Source organism: Pelodiscus sinensis, chromosome 29, assembly GCF_049634645.1.
Source record: "Pelodiscus sinensis isolate JC-2024 chromosome 29, ASM4963464v1, whole genome shotgun sequence".
Taxonomy (NCBI): domain Eukaryota; kingdom Metazoa; phylum Chordata; order Testudines; family Trionychidae; genus Pelodiscus; species Pelodiscus sinensis.
Genome location: NC_134739.1, coordinates 1,579,496 through 1,601,010, shown reverse-complemented (window position 1 = coordinate 1,601,010; position 21,515 = coordinate 1,579,496). Strand labels below are relative to the sequence as shown.

Here is a 21,515-nt window from a genome sequence, read left to right as displayed (position 1 = left end):
CGCGGCCCAGAAGGACAGGCCATGAGTCATTATGCAAAGGGTGTGTCAACCTGTCTGACCAGCCACCCCCCATGGAGAGGAACAAAGGAAGGTGGATGCTGCCCTGGCTGGGGGGCAGGGCTGGAGGAGAGTGAGTTTCTGTCTGGGAGCATGGAGGAAGCAGCCTCAGCAAAGGCTGGGGGGGTTTAGAAGCCGAGACCCCCCCCATATCAAGGGCGGCTGAGGCATCCTAGGCCTACCCTGGAACCAGATGACGTCTGTGCTGTGCTGTATCCTGGAGAGGCAATAAACCACCTCTATTCTACCGGCTGGTGGAGTCTGTCCGTGCCATTCTGGGGGTGCAGGAGGCAGGGGACCCCAACGCGCCGTCACATGGGCCATAAAGGTTTTAGCATTCGCTTCAGCATCCCATTGAACAGCTCCATCGGCCCGTTGGACTGGGGGGTGATACTGGACCCGCACTCCTCCCACAGGCGCCGGAGCAGGGCCGACATGAAGCTGGCCCCCGGTCTGTAAGGAACTCCTTGGGGAACCCCACCCTGCTGAGAATGGTCCACGTCTGCCACCGCGCCTGCCTCCATTGAGGGCAGAGCCACGGCCTCGCGGTAGCGCAGGGTTGGGCAAGATTTTGGCAAGTGGTTGAGGGCCGCACTTCACGCTACTAATGGAGATGCAGGGTCTGGGGTGGAGGTTGGGTGCACAGGGGAGCTTGGGAAGGGACTGGGGTGCAGGAGGGAGACTGGAGTCTGGGAGGGAGTTGGGATGCGGCAGGCGGTTGTGACCTAGGGCAGGGGACTGGAGTGCAGGCGTTTGGGATGTGACCTGGGTAGGAGGGGATTGTGATCTGGGGCAGGAGATTGGGGGCGCAGATCTGGGAGGGGGTGTGGGTGTCAGAGGGGGACAGAGGGTTTGGGTATGTTGGGGGGGTGGGGCAGCGAGTTGGGGCAGGAAAGGGCTGCGGTGCCAGAAGCAGGCTGTGGCCAAGAGAGAGACTTGTCAGCTGCCAAACTAGCCCACCTGCCTGCAGAGTTAAAATGTTTCCCAGCCAGCCTGCCTGGCCATGTGCTTCATGAAAACTGAGCCAGGAGAGGGAGGCCTGGTTCTTCCTTGCTGCCCATTCTCCAACAAGCAGCTCCCATTGGCCGGTTTCTGCCAGAAACCGGCCAATGGGAATGTGCTGGGGCGGGGTGGCTCCTGAAACGTCCCCCCTTCCGTCCAGTTTTAACACAGAAAGGGTCCTGCAGCCCTGATTTTGCCCAGCTGGAGCGGTGCCGGAGCCTGCCTGGGGCTCCCTGCTGCCTCCGCCGGCCGGGTCCGGGGAACGTTCTGGGGCGCGATGGATTCCCTGGCCAGGCCGGCGTATGATTCAGGAGGTTGCATTTGCTACTGGCTCAGTGAAATCGAATTGTGGCCCAACCCACCAGCTGGGGTGTCTGCTCTGTGTTCTGAGGCGGGGCTCATGGTCATGGGCCCTCAGAACAGCACCCTGCTACCCCCCATCATGCTACTTACATGTGATCCTGTCCCCATCATGCTAGTTACATGTGATCCTGTCCCCATCATGCTAGTTACACAAGGGCCCTCACGGGAAAATCAGGACATGGCACAAAAGATCCCCCCTTTGAAATCCCTCCGGGGGGAGGTGCCCTCTTCCGTACCCTGCCCGGGGGAGCGCTGACCCCTCTCCTGCTTGGGACCAGCCCCACCCAGGACCGTGCTGCAGGAAGGTTTGTCTGCAGCTGCAGAGCAGGGCACCGGTTCCCTTTGGCGCCTCAGTCTGCCCCCCAGCAGCCAGGAAGCCATGAGATCCTCAGCTGAGTGCCTCTGCGGCCTCCGGCACTTCTGCTTTCTCACCGAGATTGCAGCACCTGCCAAGCCCGACGCCCACGGGTCCCTGGGGGGAGGGAAGCGAAACATTCTGCTCAAGGCAAGGAGAAGGAAGCTGAGCAAGCAAAAGAGCCAGGCCACGGGAGGGGCCAGTCGCTGTGATGCCGAGGGGGAGTTGTAGCCCCGTGTTCACTCTGTTGTTACATTTACGGCTTGCTGCATTGTGTGTGTGCCTCAGTTTCCTCTGGGCACTACAGCACTGTCTGTATAAGGGGGTGGGCTGGGTGTGACTCACTGGGGAAGTATGTTCAGTCTCTCACAGCCTGAGGCCCAGGTGACAGGCAATAACCCCTTGGGCCTGGAAGGAGGACAAAGGGCAGGCGGGGCTGACACCAGGCTGGGGGGTGGGTCAGGAGGGCCCAGGGGAATAAGGCCTCCTGGACCCTGTGCTAGCATCGATCTTGTGCTGCGCTGGGGCCCTGTGGACAATAAACCTTCCGTTCTACCAACCGGCTGAGAGTCACATCAGGCTGCGGACGGGGGTGCAGGGTCGGGAAGTCCCCAGGCCAGGTGGCAAAAGGGGGCGCACCCAACAGGAGCTGCTCTGAGGAAAGCCGGTGAGAATCAGGCAACTGGCAGGGTGGGGAGTAAGTGGGAGGTTAATGGGGGCACCTTGCAGTGGCGATCGGCACCAGCCAGGAGGGTATGGAGCACTGTACCAGCCCTGGGAGCAGGGGGGCGCTGCACCAGCCCTGGGAGTTGGGGGGGGGCACTGCACCAGCCCTGGGAGTCGGGGGAGGGGGGGCACTGCACCAGCCCTGGGAGTCGGGGGAGGGGGGCATTGCACCAGCCCTGGGAGTCGGGGGAGGAGGGGGGCACTGCACCAGCCCTGGAGTCGGGGGGGGGGGGGCATTGCACCAGCCCTGGGAGTCGGGGGAGGAGGGGGCACTGCACCAGCCCTGGGAGTCGGGGGGGGGGGCACTGCACCAGCCCTGGGAGTCGGGGGAGGAGGGGGCACTGCACCAGCCCTGGGAGTCGGGGGGGGGGGGGCATTGCACCAGCCCTGGGAGTCGGGGGAGGAGGGGGGCACTGCACCAGCCCTGGGAGTCGGGGGAGGGGGGCATTGCACCAGCCCTGGGAGTCGGGGGAGGAGGGGGGCACTGCACCAGCCCTGGGAGTCGGGGGGGGGGGGCATTGCACCAGCCCTGGGAGTCGGGGGAGGAGGGGGCACTGCACCAGCCCTGGGAGTCGGGGGGGGGGGGCACTGCACCAGCCCTGGGAGTCGGGGGAGGAGGGGGCACTGCACCAGCCCTGGGAGTCGGGGGGGGGGGGGCATTGCACCAGCCCTGGGAGTCGGGGGAGGAGGGGGGCACTGCACCAGCCCTGGGAGTCGGGGGAGGGGGGCATTGCACCAGCCCTGGGAGTCGGGGGAGGAGGGGGGCACTGCACCAGCCCTGGGAGTCGGGGGGGGGGGGGCATTGCACCAGCCCTGGGAGTCGGGGGAGGAGGGGGCACTGCACCAGCCCTGGGAGTCGGGGGGGGGGGGCACTGCACCAGCCCTGGGAGTCGGGGGAGGAGGGGGCACTGCACCAGCCCTGGGAGTCGGGGGGGGGGGGGGCACTGCACCAGCCCTGTTTGGCTTCACTATGCTATTTTAGCCTTGGGCTCTGTTCCTAGCAGTGACACCGTGCAGGACCTTAGCTCACTGCACAACAGGAGACAGCGCCAGGGCTCTAGTGCAGGGCAGACAAGGCATGTGGTTCCCATCCTGTTCCCTTCCAGTCACATGAGACCCGGGTTTGGCTCCCAAAACTGCAACCCTTGTGCTAACTTCACACACACTCCCCCCCCCCCCCCCCCCCCCCCAGCCAGACGTGCCAAAGCCCCAGGAATGGAGGCTGGTCAGAACTGACAAACGTTGGCCAGGGCACAGGCCACCCCCTCGCCTTTCGCTGACCTGCTCCAGCTTTGAAACTTTACTGTGAAAGCAAAAGTGGCTTTTAACCGTCCTAACTCACAGGCCACAAGCTCAGCAGCGAAACCAAGTCCCCCTCCTTCCCCCTTTGCTTAGTCATTTGCATGTAACAGTCCCCTTCCCACGGGGCCTGGCTCTGCCTCTGCTGCCCGGCCGCTCGCGCCCAGGTGCGGGGGGTTGGACTGTGCTTGGCTGGGCTCTCCCGCCCTTTTCCCCGGTGTTTTGGGGGGTTCGGTAGTTTTTGTTAAACGATCTGGCGACCCTAGACCCTGGGTCAGGAGCACACGGCGGGCGGGGACCCCCACCCCAGGGGGAGGGCGGGGGCGGCCCCAAGCCTGGGGGGGCAGGCGGGGGCGGCCCCAGGCCCGGAGGGGGGGGCCAGGCGAGGGCGGGGGCGGCCTCAGGCCTGGGGGGGGCGGGTGAGGGCGGGGGCGGCCCCAGGCCCGGAGGGGGGGGCCAGGCGAGGGCGGGGGCGGCCTCAGGCCTGGGGGGGGGGCGGGCGGGCGAGGATTCCCAGCCCCTCCCCCCAGCGCTGCAGATGCCTGGGCTGGGGTGCAGAGGGCACAAGCCTCCCACCACGTGCTCCGAGCGCTGGAGTCTGGGTCATGTGACGGGTTCGTCACATGACTCCCGGGAATTCCCGCGGGCGGCTCTGACCACCACGTCCCACCCCTTTGTGGGCAACAACCAGTAGGAGCCGGGAAAGCTCCGCCCCTGGCCAATCAGAAGCAGGGGGCGGGACTAGCGCCTGGAGGGACCTTTACGCTGCTGCACCGGTCGGGAGCTGGCGGGGCTGGAGCGAAGCAGCCTCAGGTGCGGGGGGGAGCGCTGGGGGGAGGGGGCGCTGCCAGGCTGGGGGGGGGGTGCTGGGGGGAGGGGGCACTGCCAGGCTGGGAGGGGGCGCTGGGGGGAGGGGGCACTGCCAGGCTGGGGGGAGTGCTGGGGGGAGGGGGTGCTGCCAGGCTGGGAGGGGGCGCTGGGGGGAGGGGGCGCTGCCAGGCTGGGGGGGCGCTGGGGGGAGGGGGCGCTGCCAGGCTGGGGGGGGTGCTGGGGGGAGGGGGCGCTGCCAGGCTGGGAGGGGGCGCTGGGGGGAGGGGGCGCTGCCAGGCTGGGGGGGCGCTGGGGGGAGGGGGCACTGCCAGGTTGGGGGGGCACTGCCAGGCTGGGGGGGTGCTGGGGGGAGGGGGTGCTGCCAGGCTGGGAGGGGGCGCTGGGGGAGGGGGCGCTGCCAGGCTGGGGGGGCGCTGGGGGGAGGGGGCACTGCCAGGTTGGGGGGGGTCCTGGGGGGAGGGGCGCTGCCAGGCTGGGAGGGGGCGCTGGGGGGAGGGGGTGCTGCCAGGCTGGGAGGGGGCGCTGGGGGGAGGGGGTGCTGCCAGGCTGGGAGGGGGCGCTGGGGGGAGGGGGCGCTGCCAGGCTGGGGGGGCGCTGGGGGGAGGAGGTGCTGCCAGGCTGGGAGGGGGCGCTGGGGGGAGGGGGCGCTGCCAGGCTGGAGGGGGACGCTGCCAGGCTGGGGGAGGTGCTGGGGGGAGGAGGTGCTGCCAGGCTGGGGGGGCGCTGCCAGGCTGGGGGATGCCAGGGGGAGCGGGGCGCTGCCAGCTGGGGGCGGTGCTGGGGGAGGGGGCGCTGCCAGGCTGGAGGGGGCGCTGGGGGGGAGGGGGCACTGCCAGGCTGGGGTATGCTGGGGGAGGAGGTGCTGCCAGGCTGGGGGGGGTGCTGCCCAGCTCGGGGCTGTCTATGTGACTTGCTGCCCTAGGTACGGGGGCCTGGTGGTGCAGGGGGTGTTGGGCTGGGGAGCCCTGGTGGCTTTGGATGGGGGGCGGGCACGTGGCACCCCATGGCTGGGGGTGGGTTGGAGCCAGGACTCTGAGAGTTGTGCTGGCAAAGCGCGCGGTGGCATGGTGAGCCCCCTCCCCTCTGGCATGGGCCAAGGTCTCCTCGTGGCCGTGGCGCGGGGGGGGCTGGCAGTTTGCTCCGGAGCCGAGCGTGACCCATGGTGCTGAGTGACTGGCCAGGGGACCCCAGTGGCCTCGCCCTGCGCTGGGAGGGAGGTGCCCGTGGCCGGCTGCTGCCCCGCTAGGCCAGCTCTTTGCTGAGGGGGAAGGCTGCTGTCACGGCCCACGCTCAGGGCTCTTCTGTTCCTGACTCCGCCTCTGAGTTGCTGCAGCACCTTGGCGGGCCAGCCCTGTGCCTCAGTTTCCCTCTCTGTAGTGGTGTTGGGTGCTGTCCTCCCCAGGTCTGCGTGGCCTACAAGGGGGTGCTGCTCAGGGCGTGAGGTGTGACCAGCCCAGCCATGAAGCACCTGCCCTAGGCAGACACTGGCTGCTAGAGATGGCCTGAGACGGGCGCGCTCTGCCAAAATTGCCCTTTCCCTGGCAGGGTCTGGCTCACGGCCTGGGGTGGGTCTGCCGGTGTCCCTGGGGTCGGTGGGGGCCGGCCCCCTTCCTGAGGGCCAGTGGCCTGGCTGGGTCTCTGGCCAAAGGAGGGGGCTGTGCAGCAGGCAAAGGAGCCCAGGCTAGGGGGAGGGGTGCTCTGTCCTCCCACCCCAGGGGTCCCCTGGCTGCTTCCCAATCAAATGGAGACCCGGGTCCCTGCCCAGAGAGTGAGCCAACGTGCCAGCTCTCTCCTGGCACAGCCGTGCCGGCTGGGGGCGACCCCTCCCCGCTGGTGGCCGTGCCCGGCAGGCACATGCTGTGGAGCCGAACTGCGTGGTCACCGTTTTCGGGAGCCTGTTCCCTAGGCCAGGGCGCGCCCGTGGCCTGACGCTGCAGTTTCATTTCCTTGTCCCTGGCGTGGGGGCGGTGGGCACCTCCCCTTCTCTTTGGCACTGCCCTTCTGGGAGATGGCCTGGAGCCCTCTGCGAGCCCGGTGCCACTGGTGTGGGTTCCTCTGCGCGGGCGGGATGGCTGGGGCTTGGGGCCAGGCTGGCGCTGCCGGCTGGGCTCTGCCCTGGTGCAGTAGCAAGAGGCCCGTGGGGGTGGCTGGGGGTAGCTGTGCCCTGCTCGCTGTACCCCTGCCCTGGCTCCGTTGCGGGGCTCAGCTCCGGCACAGCCGAGAAGCAGCGCGTGTCCGTGGCCGGGTTGCCACCCGTGCTCCCAGTGACTGGGCTGGGCTGCCGGACCCCCACCCGCTGCCCTGCGGCTGTGCCTGTGGGTGTCCTGGGGCCCAGCTGTCTGCTCTGGGTCTGCCTTCCCCCTTCCTGGGTTTCCTCCCTGCCCCCCCCCCTCCCTCCCCGTCATGGGGTTGGCTTCCTTCGCAGTGGGGAGAAATCCGGTGCAAACGCGGGCGTGAGAGCGAAGAGGAACTGGTGTCGCCCTCGCCCCCCCACCCTGGTGCACGCACACCGGCTGAGCTGTGCCTGCTGCCCCAGGCATGGCCCTGCCCTGCTTTGCTGTGTGTGCTCCTGGGGGGCAGGGGTGCTGTGGGGCGCCCTGGGGTTCCTTTGCACACTGGGGGGACCCAGAGCTGGGAGGACAGGCCTGTGACTTGCCTCCATCCTGTGGGCGCCGTGCCCCGGGGAGCCGTTCTCCCTGCCCGCTGCGGGGCCTGGGGAGGGGACTTGCCCGGGTCACCTGGCCGGTCAGTTTGGGGCTGGCCGTGGGGGCGCCCCACTCGGGCAGGGCTGGCGTCCTTCCAGCTGGAGCCGGGGGGAGAGGCCTGGGATTGCATGGAGTCGAGTCTGGATCCCTCTCTGCTGCCCCTTCCTGAGCCTCGGTTGGCTGGACGGGAGCCGCTCCAGTTCCCAGCTTAGCCCTGACCCTCGCTGTGCCTCAGTTTCTCCATGTGTAAAAGGGGCCTCCCCCTCCTCCGGCTGGGGGCTGCTGTTGGCTCTGCGGTGAGAGGTGCCGTGACGAGCTGGGCCCAGGCTGGGCAGTGGCGGGGGGGGGGGGGGGGGTAACCACAGCGGCACCCAGGCCGCAGGTGTCCTAGTGGAGGCTGCTCTCGGGCCCCAGGCCTGGCTGCCAGAGAGGGAGGCAGCTGACCCCCAGCTGCGCTGGTGCCTGGGCTGGCCTGTGGGCAGGGCGGTGCTGAGCCGTGTGCCCCGAGCTGGCTGCTTGGTGGCGCGGGGCCGCCGTGGCTGCGCCGCTGGGCGATGCTATCGGGGCTGCGGCTCCAGCAGGAAGTGAAAGCAGCTGGAGGCACGTGCAGCCGTGGGGCCCGGAGAGGCGGGTGCATCTCCCTCCCGTAGGGGGGGGTTCTGGACTCTGGGGGCCGGGGGCACCCCCGAGCCATGGGTGGGGGTGGAGGTGCTACCTATACAATGGGAGGTGGGGGGCTGCCTGAGCCATGGGGGGGCGGGGGCGCGGCCTGGGGGGCTGTGGTTTCCCAGGGGTTCTCTGCAGCACACAGCTGCCCCCTGCCCGCTCCCACCTGCCCTGTTTACCCGGGGAGCCGGCCCAGCAGGCCCAGGCTGAGGGAGGTGGGGCCGGGTCCCCCAGGGTGACTCCAGTCCCCGGCAGCAGGCAGGGCGCGTGGTCAGCCCCCCCCAGGCCAGCCCGGCCGGGGCCTGGGTCTCGCCCGGCTCGCTGCAGGGCCTGGCCTGGTGTTCTAACCACTGGGCCACGTTGCTCTCGCTCAGAGGGGCCTCAGGAAGCTCCCACAGGCCCAGCTGCCGCACCCAGATACCCGGCTGCCCTTTCCGCCCCTGCTGCAACCGCCTGGCCTGGCCTGTGGCCAGATCCTTGCTGGAGCCGGGAGGCGGAAGCTCCTGTCGGCTTGGACTCTGGCCCCCTCCTAGGGCTGGATCCCAGCAGCAGGCCAGGGCCTGGCCCTCTCCCCAGTGAGGCAGTGGGACCTTCTGGTGTGATGCGCGCAGGCTGGGGCCAGACAAGGGCTTGGCAGGGGCTGGGGAAGTGGCCTGTGGTGCCAGCTGGGGAAACCGAGGCAGGTGACTGACTCCACTGGTCCCCAGCCAGGTGCCCCAGGGGACGGGCAGGGCTGGGAGTGAGGGGCTGGGGGGAGCCGGGGCGCGGCGGCTGAGCAGAGGGCTGCTCCCTTGCAGGATGGGGTCGCTCGTGTGGCTGGTGCTGGTCGGAGCGGTGGCCTCCCTGCGGTGCCCGGACGGGCGGCTGTGCCCTGGGCAGGACGTCTGCTGCCGGGACCCACGAGGGGGCGGCTACGCCTGCTGCCCCCCGGCGCTGGTGAGTGTCTCTGTCACGGTCCCTGCCCGGCACTCGCCCCCCCAACCCGCTGGGTGCGGCTGGGCCGTGTGGACGGGAGCTAACGGCTCAACCTGTCCCGGCAGGCAAGCGTGCGGCGAGCGTGCTGGGGCTCTGCAGGGCGGGAGCTGCGCCGGGAGGGGGGAGCTGCGCTGGGGGCGGGAGGGGGGGTATGGCTGGGGTGGGTGCAGGAGGGGCGGGGGGCTCTGTCCCCGGGGAGCGCTGTCATTGGCTCAGCCCAGGTCCCGGCGGAAGCCTGATGCAGAACCTGCCTGTGATTTACTTCCTGCCCCCCCCCCCCCCCGGGCTGGGCCCCGGAGCAGCCTGCGCCGGCTGGGGGGGCTGAGCAGCGTCTGGTCTAGGCCCCAGGGCTGAGTCTTCTGCCACTGAGGGGTAGAAGCCGCTGGCGTCCGGGGGCCCTTGCTGTGTAGCTGCTCCCCCCACGGCGGAAGGGGCCAGCCCTCCAGCACCCTCCTGGAGCCCCCGTGGGAAGCGCTGCCCTCCATGGGTCCAGGGGGTGGAGCGCCTGCCCCCCAAGCTGTGTCTCCACCGTCTACCTCCTCCCCAGGGCTCCCTGCCCATGACCCGGACTGGCAGCGCGGCTGAGCCGGCTGGCACCGTGTGCCCCGATGGCCGGCAGTGTCCCGTGGAGTACAGCTGCCTGCGCACGTCGGCCGCCTCCTTCGGCTGTTGTCCCTTGGCGGAGGTGAGTGCCGGGCAGGGGCAGGGCCTGTGGGTTTGCTGTCCCCTCAGGGTGTTGGGCTGGGGCTGTTCTCCCTAGAGAGCTTCCTGGCCAGCTGGTTGGGACCCTTCCCGTAGGCTTCCCTGGCGCTAATGGAAATCCCTTCCACCTGCGGAACTCCCTGCTGCAGGATGCCACAGAGGCATTCCAGGGACATGCCGAGTTGTCCCCACTGCTGCTCACACAGATGGGTGTTCAGACCTCCTCCTTTGGGGCTTGAGCCTCTATGGTCAGGATGAGGCCTTCTTGGGGGACGAATTACCCCACATTTGCTACCTTGGGGCTTTTTGGTTCCCCTGGGGCTGACCCCTGCTGGAGACTGGTTATGGGGCTGGCTGGCCCCTGGTGCCCATGTGAGAGTGGAAGGTCTGGGGACAGCACGGTGCCAGGGTTTACTGCCTGCAGGCTGGACTGTAGGGCATGTCTGGGGCTCTCCCCCTGCCCTGAACTGCTTGGCCAAGGGCTGGTGTTTTCCTCTGTGTGCCCAGCCCAGCTTGATGCTGCCAGGCTGGGACGCCTTCCTCCATCGGCATGGGCGCTGCTCTGGCCTGGGGAAGCAGCGTTCTCCAGGGCTTAGAACTGGGGGCCCCCTGGGTTCTGTTCCCCAGCCTCTGCTGCTGAGTTCTGGCCCCTCCCAGTGCCTCCATTTCCCTGGAGATGGAGCTAATACTGAGCCGTCAACTTGTGGAACTCCTTGCCAGAGGATGTTGTGAGGACCAGGACTTTAACAAGGTTAACAAGAAAAAAGCAGCTGAAGTCCTGGAGGGCCAGTCCACCAGCGGCTGTGTGCCAGGCCTGGGAACGGCGACGGGAGGGATCCCTGGTCTGGTCCCTCCCTCTGGAGCGCCCGGCGTTGGCCGCTGTGGGCAGACAGGACCCGGGGCTGGATGGACCTTTGGGGGGGTCAGCTGCTTGGAGCCAGCCTCCGTCTGCCTCAGGCCCGTTCCCGCTGCCCCCGGGTCTGCTCCCAGCCCCCACTGCCTGTCCCGGGCCGGCCGTGCCCCGAGCCATCTCCTCTCTCCTCAGGCCGTGGCCTGCGCCGACGGGCGTCACTGCTGCCCCCGGGGGGCCCACTGCAGCGCCGATGGCAGATCCTGCTTCGTGCTCCCAGGTATGGGGGGGCACCGCACCTGGGCCCTGTGGCCTGGTCGGGGCGCCAGGGCTGTGCCCGATGGCGGGAGCCCTGCCTGGCTGCACTGGTGCGTTGGGGGCAGGGTTCTCTCGCTAGACCCCGTGGGCTTGGCAGTGTGGACTAGTGGGCGGAGCGGCTGGGCTTCTCCCTGCTGAGCACCAGGCGCTGGCCCTGCTTCCCGCAGGTCTCCCGACGGCAGGGGCCGTCCAGTGCCCCGACGGCAAATCCGAGTGCCCCAATGACTCCACCTGCTGCGTGATGCCCACCGGCGCCTGGGGGTGCTGCCCCATGCCACAGGTACCAGGCTCCGGAAGCGGCTGCCGGGCTCCCAGGGCGGGTATCCAGGGACCCATGGGGGTGGGGAGATGAGGCTCCCATGGGGGGACAGGGCTGGGGGGGGGGCGTGGGTTGCTGGGGGGCATGGGGCTCTGATGAAGGAGCCGATGGGGGGCAGGGCTGGGATGAAGGAGCCGTGGGTTGATGGGGGGGCGGGGTCCCTGGCAGTGCTGGCCAGAGTCCGTCTTGCAATATCCTGCTGCCACATGCCGGGGAGAGAAGGGGCCCTGCCTAGAGCCCCCCCAAGCCGGATGGCCCCTCCTGCCCATACGCAGCCCCCTCCCTACAGCCCTGCCCCCACCCCGCAGAGCTGGCCAACTGCTCTGCCCCACTGCGCATTGCCCCACGGGGCTGCCCAGCCACCTCTCCTGCCCACATGTAGCCCCCACCTCCTGCAGCCCTGTTCCCACCCCCTGTGGCTGGCCACTCCCCCCTTTCCACCCCCCAGTACTGTCCCCTTGGGAGCCAGCCAGGGGCCCATATCACTGACTCCTAGACACTAACAAGCCTCCCCCCAGGCGGTGTGCTGCCCGGACCACGTGCACTGCTGCCCCAAGGGCTACACGTGCGACCTGGCCAGGGGCAGCTGCCACCCGCCCGGCGCCTCCATCCCCTGGCTGGAGAAGACCCCGGCGCGGCTGCGGGCGCCCTCCAGGGAGCGGGACGTGCCCTGCGACGAGCAGACCAGCTGCCCCGACGGCAACACCTGCTGCCGCCTCAGTACTGGGGCCTGGGGCTGCTGCCCCCTGGTGGAGGTGAGTGGGAGCGCGGCTGGGGGGGTTGCGCCCTGGTGGAGGTGAGTGGGAGCGCGGCTGGGGGGGTTGCGCCCTGGTGGAGGTGAATGGGAGCGCGGCTGGGGGGGTTGCGCCCTGGTGGAGGTGAGTGGGAGCGCGGCTGGGGGGGTTGCGCCCTGGTGGAGGTGAGTGGGAGCGCGGCTGGGGGGGCTGCCCCCTGGTGGAGGTGGGTGGGAGCGTGGCTGGGGGGGTTGCGCCCTGGTGGAGGTGAGTGGGAGCGCGGCTGGGGGGGTTGCGCCCTGGTGGAGGTGAGTGGGAGCGCGGCTGGGGGGGTTGCGCCCTGGTGGAGGTGAGTGGGAGCGCGGCTGGGGGGGCTGCCCCCTGGTGGAGGTGGGTGGGAGCGTGGCTGGGGGGGCTGCCCCCTGGTGGAGGTGAGTGGGAGCACGGCTGGGGGGGTTGCGCCCTGGTGGAGGTGAGTGGGAGCGCGGCTGGGGGGGCTGCCCCCTGGTGGAGGTGAGTGGGAGCACGGCTGGGGAGGTTGCCCCCTGGTGGAGGTGAGTGGGAGCACGGCTGGGGGGGTTGCGCCCTGGTGGAGGTGAGTGGGAGCGCGGCTGGGGGGGTTGCGCCCTGGTGGAGGTGAGTGGGAGCGCGGCTGGGGGGGCTGCCCCCTGGTGGAGGTGAGTGGGAGCGTGGCTGGGGGGTTGCCCCCTGGTGGAGGTGAGTGGGAGCACGGCTGGGGGGGTTGCGCCCTGGTGGAGGTGAGTGGGAGCGCGGCTGGGGGGGCTGCCCCCTGGTGGAGGTGAGTGGGAGCGCGGCTGGGGGGGCTGCCCCCTGGTGGAGGTGGGTGGGAGCGTGGCTGGGGGGGCTGCCCCCTGGTGGAGGTGAGTGGGAGCACGGCTGGGGGGGTTGCGCCCTGGTGGAGGTGAGTGGGAGCGCGGCTGGGGGGGCTGCCCCCTGGTGGAGGTGAGTGGGAGCACGGCTGGGGAGGTTGCCCCCTGGTGGAGGTGAGTGGGAGCACGGCTGGGGGGGTTGCGCCCTGGTGGAGGTGAGTGGGAGCGCGGCTGGGGGGGTTGCGCCCTGGTGGAGGTGAGTGGGAGCGTGGCTGGGGGGGCTGCCCCTTGGCGGAGGTGAGTGGGAGCGCGGCTGGGGGGGCTGCCCCCTGGTGGAGGTGAGTGGGAGCGCGGCTGGGGGGGCTGCCCCCTGGTGGAGGTGAGTGGTAGCGCGGCTGGGGGGGTTGCGCCCTGGTGGAGGTGAGTGGGAGCGCGGCTGGGGGGGTTGCCCCCTGGTGGAGGTGAGTGGGAGCGCGGTTGGGGGGGGTTGCCCCCTGGTGGAGGTGAGTGGGAGCGCGGCTGGGGGGGGTTGCCCCCTGGTGGAGGTGAGTGGGAGCGCGGCTGGGGGGGGTTGCCCCCTGGTGGAGGTGAGTGGGAGCGCGGCTGGGGGGGTTGCCCCCTGGTGGAGGTGAGTGGGAGCGCGGTTGGGGGGGTTGCCCCCTGGTGGAGGTGAGTGGGAGCGCGGCTGGGGGGGTTGCGCCCTGGTGGAGGTGAGTGGGAGCGCGGCTGGGGGGGCTGCCCCCTGGTGGAGGTGAGTGGGAGCGCGGCTGGGGGGGCTGCCCCCTGGTGGAGGTGAGTGGTAGCGCGGCTGGGGGGGTTGCGCCCTGGTGGAGGTGAGTGGGAGCGTGGCTGGGGGGGCTGCCCCCTGGTGGAGGTGAGTGGGAGCGCGGCTGGGGGGATTGCACCCTGGTGGAGGTGAGTGGGAGCGCGGCTGGGGGGCTGCCCCCTGGTGGAGGTGGGTGGGAGCGCGGCTGGGGGGGTTGCCCCCTGGTGGAGGTGGGTGGGAGCGCGGCTGGGGGGGCTGCGCCCTGGTGGAGGTGAGTGGGAGCGCGGCTGGGGGGGCTGCGCCCTGGTGGAGGTGAGTGGGAGCGCGGCTGGGGGGGCTGCCCCCTGGTGGAGGTGAGTGGTAGCGCGGCTGGGGGGGTTGCGCCCTGGTGGAGGTGAGTGGGAGCGTGGCTGGGGGGGCTGCCCCCTGTTGGAGGTGAGTGGGAGCGTGGCTGGGGGGGCTGTCCCCTGTTGGAGGTGAGTGGGAGCGTGGCTGGGGGGGCTGCCCCCTGGTGGAGGTGGGTGGGAGCGCGGCTGGGGGGGCTGCCCCCTGGTGGAGGTGGGTGGGAGCGTGGCTGGGGGGGCTGCCCCCTGGTGGAGGTGAGTGGGAGCGCGGCTGGGGGGATTGCACCCTGGTGGAGGTGAGTGGGAGCGTGGCTGGGGGGGCTGCCCCCTGGTGGAGGTGAGTGGGAGCGTGGCTGGGGGGGTTGCGCCCTGGTGGAGGTGAGTGGGAGCGCGGTTGGGGGGGTTGCGCCCTGGTGGAGGTGAGTGGGAGCGCGGCTGGGGGGGCTGCCCCCTGGGGGAGGTGAGTGGTAGCGCGGCTGGGGGGGTCTCTAAGCTGGGGACTGGGTTGGGATGGGGGGGCAGAGGGGCCCCTGGGGGAGTCTGTGGCTGGAGCGGGTCGCTCTGGAGTAGCCAGGGGGGTGCCTGTTTTTGATGTGCCTGCTGAGTCTCCCCCCCCCCCCAGGCGGTGTGCTGCCCGGACCACATGCACTGCTGCCCCAAGGGCTACACGTGCGACGGCAGCAGCTGCCAGGCACCCGGCGCCTCCATCCCCTGGCTGGAGAAGACTCCGGCGCGCCTGCGGGCGCCCTCCAGGGAGCGGGACGTGCCCTGCGACGAGCAGACCAGCTGCCCCGACGGCAACACCTGCTGCCGCCTGAGTACTGGGGCCTGGGGCTGCTGCCCCCTGGTGGAGGTGAGTGGGAGTGCGGCTGGGGGGGTTGCCCCCTGGTGGAGGTGAGTGGGAGTGCGGCTGGGGGAGGTGAGTGGGAGCGCGGCTGGGGGGATTGCACCCTGGTGGAGGTGAGTGGGAGCATGGCTGGGGGGATTGCACCCTGGTGGAGGTGAGTGGGAGTGCGGCTGGGGGGATTGCACCCTGGTGGAGGTGAGTGGGAGCATGGCTGGGGGGATTGCACCCTGGTGGAGGTGAGTGGGAGCATGGCTGGGGGGATTGCACCCTGGTGGAGGTGAGTGGGAGTGCGGCTGGGGGGATTGCACCCTGGTGGAGGTGAGTGGGAGCGCGGCTGGGGGGATTGCACCCTGGTGGAGGTGAGTGGGAGTGCGGCTGGGGGGATTGCACCCTGGTGGAGGTGAGTGGGAGCATGGCTGGGGGGATTGCACCCTGGTGGAGGTGAGTGGGAGTGCGGCTGGGGGGATTGCACCCTGGTGGAGGTGAGTGGGAGCATGGCTGGGGGGATTGCACCCTGGTGGAGGTGAGTGGGAGTGCGGCTGGGGGGATTGCACCCTGGTGGAGGTGAGTGGGAGCATGGCTGGGGGGATTGCACCCTGGTGGAGGTGAGTGGGAGTGCGGCTGGGGGGATTGCACCCTGGTGGAGGTGAGTGGGAGCGTGGCTGGGGGGCTGCCCCCTGGTGGAGGTGAGTGGGAGCGCGGTTGGGGGGGTTGCCCCCTGGTGGAGGTGAGTGGGAGCGCGGTTGGGGGGGCTGCCCCCTGGTGGAGGTGAGTGGGAGCGCGGCTGGGGGGGTTGCCCCCTGGTGGAGGTGAGTGGGAGCGCGGCTGGGGGGGCTGCCCCCTGGTGGAGGTGAGTGGGAGCGGGGCTGGGGGGGTTGCCCCCTGGTGGAGGTGAGTGGGAGCGCGGTTGGGGGGGGCTGCCCCCTGGTGGAGGTGAGTGGGAGTGCGGCTGGGGGGGTTGCGCCCTGGTGGAGGTGAGTGGTAGCGCGGCTGGGGGGGGCTGCCCCCTGGTGGAGGTGAGTGGGAGTGCGGCTGGGGGGGTTGCCCCCTGGTGGAGGTGAGTGGGAGCGCGGCTGGGGAGGTTGCCCCCTGGTGGAGGTGAGTGGGAGCGCGGCTGGGGGGGTTGCACCCTGGTGGAGGTGAGTGGGAGCGCGGCTGGGGGGGTTGCCCCCTGGTGGAGGTGAATGGGAGCGCGGTTGGGGGGGTTGCCCCCTGGTGGAGGTGAGTGGGAGCGCGGTTGGGGGGGCTGCCCCCTGGTGGAGGTGAGTGGGAGCGCGGTTGGGGGGGTTGCCCCCTGGTGGAGGTGAGTGGGAGCGCGGTTGGGGGGGGTTGTGCCCTGCTGGAGGTGAGTGGGAGCACGGCTGGGGGGGTTGCCCCCTGGTGGAGGTGAGTGGGAGCGCGGTTGGGGGGGCTGCCCCCTGGTGGAGGTGAATGGTAGCGTGTTTGGGGGGTTGCCCCCTGGTGGAGGTGAGTGGGAGCGCGGCTGGGGGGGTTGCCCCCTGGTGGAGGTGAATGGGAGCGCGGTTGGGGGGGTTGCCCCCTGGTGGAGGTGAGTGGGAGCGCGGTTGGGGGGGCTGCCCCCTGGTGGAGGTGAGTGGGAGCGCGGTTGGGGGGGTTGCCCCCTGGTGGAGGTGAGTGGGAGCGCGGTTGGGGGGGGTTGTGCCCTGCTGGAGGTGAGTGGGAGCACGGCTGGGGGGGTTGCCCCCTGGTGGAGGTGAGTGGGAGCGCGGTTGGGGGGGCTGCCCCCTGGTGGAGGTGAATGGTAGCGTGTTTGGGGGGTTGCCCCCTGGTGGAGGTGAGTGGGAGCGCGGCTGGGGGGGCTGCCCCCTGGTGGAGGTGAGTGGGAGCGCGGTTGGGGGGGGTTGTGCCCTGCTGGAGGTGAGTGGGAGCACGGCTGGGGGGGTTGCGCCCTGGTGGAGGTGAGTGGGAGCGCGGTTGGGGGGGTTGCCCCCTGGTGGAGGTGAGTGGGAGCGCGGTTGGGGGGGTTGCCCCCTGGTGGAGGTGAGTGGGAGCGCGGTTGGGGGGGTTGCCCCCTGGTGGAGGTGAGTGGGAGCGCGGCTGGGGGGGTTGCCCCCTGGTGGAGGTGAATGGGAGCGCGGTTGGGGGGGTTGCCCCCTGGTGGAGGTGAATGGGAGCGCGGTTGGGGGGGCTGCCCCCTGGTGGAGGTGAGTGGGAGCGCGGTTGGGGGGGTTGCCCCCTGGTGGAGGTGAGTGGGAGCGCGGCTGGGGGGGTTGCCCCCTGGTGGAGGTGAATGGGAGCGCGGTTGGGGGGGTTGCCCCCTGGTGGAGGTGAATGGGAGCGCGGTTGGGGGGGCTGCCCCCTGGTGGAGGTGAGTGGGAGTGCGGCTGGGGGGGTTGCACCCTGGTGGAGGTGAGTGGGAGCGCGGCTGGGGGGGCTGCCCCCTGGTGGAGGTGAGTGGGAGCGCGGCTGGGGGGGTTGCCCCCTGGTGGAGGTGAGTGGGAGCGCGGCTGGGGGGGCTGCCCCCTGGTGGAGGTGAGTGGGAGCGCGGCTGGGGGGGGTTGCCCCCTGGTGGAGGTGAGTGGGAGCACGGCTGGGGGGGGTTGCCCCCTGGTGGAGGTGAGTGGGAGCGCGGCTGGGGGGGGTTGCCCCCTGGTGGAGGTGAGTGGGAGCGCGGCTGGGGGGGGTTGCCCCCTGGTGGAGGTGAGTGGGAGCGCGGCTGGGGGGGGTTGCCCCCTGGTGGAGGTGAGTGGGAGCGCGGCTGGGGGGGTTGCGCCCTGGTGGAGGTGAGTGGGAGCGCGGTTGGGGGGGCTGCCCCCTGGTGGAGGTGAGTGGTAGCGTGTTTGGGGGAGCTGTCCCCTGGTGGAGGTGAGTGGGAGCGTGGCTGGGGGGGCTGCCCCCTGGTGGAGGTGAGTGGGAGCGCGGCTGGGGGGGTTGCCCCCTGGTGGAGGTGAGTGGTAGCGCAGTTGGGGGGGCTGCCCCCTGGTGGAGGTGAGTGGTAGCGTGTTTGGGGGAGCTGTCCCCTGGTGGAGGTGAGTGGGAGCGTGGCTGGGGGGGCTGCCCCCTGGTGGAGGTGAGTGGGAGCGCGGCTGGGGGGGTTGCCCCCTGGTGGAGGTGAGTGGTAGCGCGGTTGGGGGGGCTGCCCCCTGGTGGAGGTGAGTGGGAGCGCGGTTGGGGGGGCTGCCCCCTGGTGGAGGTGAGTGGTAGCGCGGTTGGGGGGGCTGCCCCCTGGTGGAGGTGAGTGGTAGCGTGGCTGGGGGGGCTGCCCCCTGGTGGAGGTGAGTGGGAGCGCGGCTGGGGGGGCTGCCCCCTGGTGGAGGTGAGTGGTAGCGTGTTTGGGGGGTTGCCCCCTGGTGGAGGTGAGTGGGAGCGCGGCTGGGGGGGCTGCCCCCTGGTGGAGGTGAGTGGGAGCGCGGCTGGGGGGGCTGCCCCCTGGTGGAGGTGAGTGGTAGCGTGTTTGGGGGGTTGCCCCCTGGTGGAGGTGAGTGGGAGCGCGGCTGGGGGGGCTGCCCCCTGGTGGAGGTGGGTGGGAGCGTGGCTGGGGGGGCTGTCCCCTGGTGGAGGTGGGTGGGAGCGTGGCTGGGGGGGCTGTCCCCTGGTGGAGGTGGGTGGGAGCGTGGCTGGGGGGGCTGTCCCCTGGTGGAGGTGGGTGGGAGCGCGGTTGGGGGGGCTGCCCCTGGTGGAGGTGAGTGGGAGCGCGGCTGGGGGGGCTGCCCCCTGGTGGAGGTGAGTGGGAGCGCGGCTGGGGGGGTCTGTAAGCTGGGGACTGGGTTGCGATGGGGGGGCAGAGGGTCTAGGACTAGGACAGCAGAGGGGCCCCTGGGGGAGTCTGTGGCTGGAGCGGGTCGCTCTGGAGTAGCCAGGGGGGTGCCTGTTTTTGATGTGCCTGCTGAGTCTCCCCCCCCCCCCAGGCGGTGTGCTGCCCAGACCACATGCACTGCTGCCCCAAGGGCTACACGTGCGACGGCAGCAGCTGCCAGGCACCCGGCGCCTCCATCCCCTGGCTGGAGAAGACCCCGGCGCGGCTGCGGGCGCCCTCCAGGGAGCGGGACGTGCCCTGCGACGAGCAGACCAGCTGCCCCGACGGCAACACCTGCTGCCGCCTGAGTACTGGGGCCTGGGGCTGCTGCCCCCTGGTGGAGGTGAGTGGGAGCGCGGCTGGGGGGGCTGCGCCCTGGTGGAGGTGAGTGGGAGTGCGGCTGGGGGAGGTGAGTGGGAGCGCGGCTGGGGGAGCTGCCCCCTGGTGGAGGTGGGTGGGAGCGCGGCTGGGGGGGCTGCCCCCTGGTGGAGGTGGGTGGGAGCGCGGCTGGGGGGGTTGCACCCTGGTGGAGGTGAGTGGGAGCGTGGCTGGGGGGGCTGCCCCCTGGTGGAGGTGAATGGGAGTGCGGCTGGGGGAGGGGGGGCTACCTCATGGGGAAGGGGGGTGGGAGCATCATTACCCCCCCACCCACCCACCCCGAGAATGGAGAGCAGGCTTTCTCTGCACAATCCAGTCCATGGGGGGGTCTAGGGCTGGAGGGCCTGGGGCTGTACCCAGCGTGGGGGCTGGGGGTGTTTCTGATGCACCTGCTGAGTCTCTTCCCCTCCCCCCCAGGCGGTGTGCTGCCCCGACCACGTCCACTGCTGCCCCAAGGGCTACACGTGCACCCCCGAGGGCAGTTGCGACCAGGCTCTGCTCTCCCTGCCCTGGGCACCCCAGGTTCCTGCCCGCCTGGTGAGCGCCCCCCCGCGCCGCGCTGTGCCCTGCGACCAGAGCACCAGCTGCGAGGACGGGCAGACCTGCTGCAAGAGCGAGACCGGCGCCTGGGCCTGCTGCAACCTGCCAAACGTAGGGGGGGCTGCTTCAGGGCCGGGGGGGGTCGGGCTCCCCTCCACACACGGCCCTGCCAGGCCCCGTCTCCACAGGGGGGGGGGGTCCGGCTCATTCCTGCCACTATCCGTGTGGCTGCAGGTACCAAGTTCTCGTCCGCGTGGGCTCTGCCCCTCGGGCTGGCTGGGACTCCTGGCTCGGGGGAGGGAGGGGGCAGGACTCCTGGGGGGCTGGCTGACCCCTCTCCCCACAGGCTGTGTGTTGCGAGGACCACCAGCACTGCTGCCCCTGGGGCTACACCTGCAACCTGGCGGCGCAGAGCTGTGAGAAGCAGGAGCCCGGCCGGGGGCTGCCTGGGGACCTGAGCCCCGCAGCCTCCCTGCTGCCCGCCAGCGCCGAGCCCAGCAACGACGTGGCCTGCGACGCCCAGCACTACTGCCCCGACCACCAGACCTGCTGCAAGGCCCCCGCGGGCGCCTGGGCGTGCTGCCCCTACCCCTGGGTGAGCGCCGGGCGGGTGGGGCCGGGGGGGGGGCTCCGTCCTGCCCCCGCTGCAGCCCCTCACCCGCCTCTCGTCTCTCCGCAGGGCTCCTGCTGCGCCGACCAGCGCCACTGCTGCCCCTGGGCCTACCGCTGCTCCCCCTCCGGCCTGGACTGCAAGCGGTGGTGGCCCCCTGCGCTGGGACGCCCGCCCCCCCCGCCCGCGCCCCCTGCTGTGAGGTGCCGGGGAGCCCGGCTGCCGCAGAGCTGAGGGGCGATGCTGGGCCCTGTGCCCCACAAGGCTGCCCCACCGCCCTGCTCTGGGGCTAAGGCCCGTGGGCGAGCCGCTGCCCCCACGGCACCAGCCCAGAGCCATGGGGCAGGGACCCCCCCGCAGCACTGGGGGGGCTGAGCCACTTCGCTGTGTACCCCCTGCCTGGTGTGTGATGCAGGGCACGGCCCCCCCATTCCCACCCAGAGGTGGGGGGTGCAAGACCCAATAAATGGATGGCTGTGGTGCTGCCCCAATGTCCGTCTCTGTAAAGCTTCTCTCCCCTCCGGCTTGGGGTCCAGACCCCCTGGGTGGGGGGCAGGCTGGGCACCTGCTCTTTGTGCTCCAGCAGCACTGCACACGGCCCAGCTCAGGAAGGGAAACTGAGGCACGGCCCACAGCTTAGGAATCAGACGAGACAGGTGAGGGTCAAAGGGTTTATATATTAATGCCATTCTGGGGAGCCCCAGCCCCCCTCCTGGGATCAAAGGGGGTTTCACCCAGCTCTGGGCCTGGCCCTCTGCCTGCAGGAGGGTGCTGGGGCTTCCTGGCCCAGCCTGTGTGCCACCTTCAGAACTACCAGCAGGAAAACCCCAGCAAGCCCTGGCCAGCTGTGTGTGTGTGCGGGGGGGGCCAGCTGTGTGTGTGTGTGCGCGCGGGGGGGGGGCCAGCTGTGTGTGTGCGCGCGGGGGGGCCAGCTGTGTGTGTGTGTGTGCGGGGGGGGGCCAGCTGTGTGTGCGTGCGGGGGGGGGCCAGCTGTGTGTGTGTGTGCGTGCGGGGGGGGGCCAGCTGTGTGTGTGCGGGGGGGGGGGCCAGCTGTGTGTGTGCGTGCGGGGGGGCCAGCTGTGTGTGTGTGTGTGCGGGGGGGCCAGCTGTGTGTGCGTGCGGGGGGGGGGGGGGCAGCTGGCTGCTTGAGGCCAGGCCTGCTCTGCAGCGGGTGGGGGTGTATGCCAGGCTGAGTCTCTGCCCCGCCGTCCTGGCTGACACACGGGGCAGGGGCTGCTGGGGTCAGTTCCCTGCAGTTTGACATGTGGAGGCACCAACTGCCCTTCTCCCCGCCCCAGGGCAGGACCCTGCACGCACCCCCTCCCCGGACAGCCATGGGGGGGGGGACTAGACTAGCGCTTGTCCCACCCCAGGAGGCCAGCATGACACACAGCTGCATGGATGTAACGGGGCAGCTGTAGAACTGCTCCCTGCTCCCACCTAGGCAGCCAGGGGCAAGGAGTTCCACAGGCACATGCACCCCTGGGGAACGGGACACGCGGGGGAACGGGCCTGGGGCCGCAGCACACAGAGGGCAAAAA

General features: G+C 70.8%; 1 protein-coding gene across 1 annotated transcript in view; it reads left to right on the top strand.

The window, feature by feature from the left end:
- The first annotated feature begins 5,675 nt into the window (after positions 1-5,675).
- The window catches only part of GRN (granulin precursor), a 45,916-nt gene continuing 30,076 nt past the window's right edge, over positions 5,676-21,515 (top strand). The window contains 8 exon segments of the mRNA XM_075911483.1: positions 5,676-5,700; positions 8,802-8,940; positions 9,527-9,664; positions 10,727-10,811; positions 11,017-11,129; positions 11,687-11,923; positions 14,465-14,695; positions 18,559-18,789. Of these exon segments, the coding sequence (XP_075767598.1) occupies positions 8,803-8,940; positions 9,527-9,664; positions 10,727-10,811; positions 11,017-11,129; positions 11,687-11,923; positions 14,465-14,695; positions 18,559-18,789 (1,173 nt within the window). The 5' untranslated portion in view covers positions 5,676-5,700; position 8,802.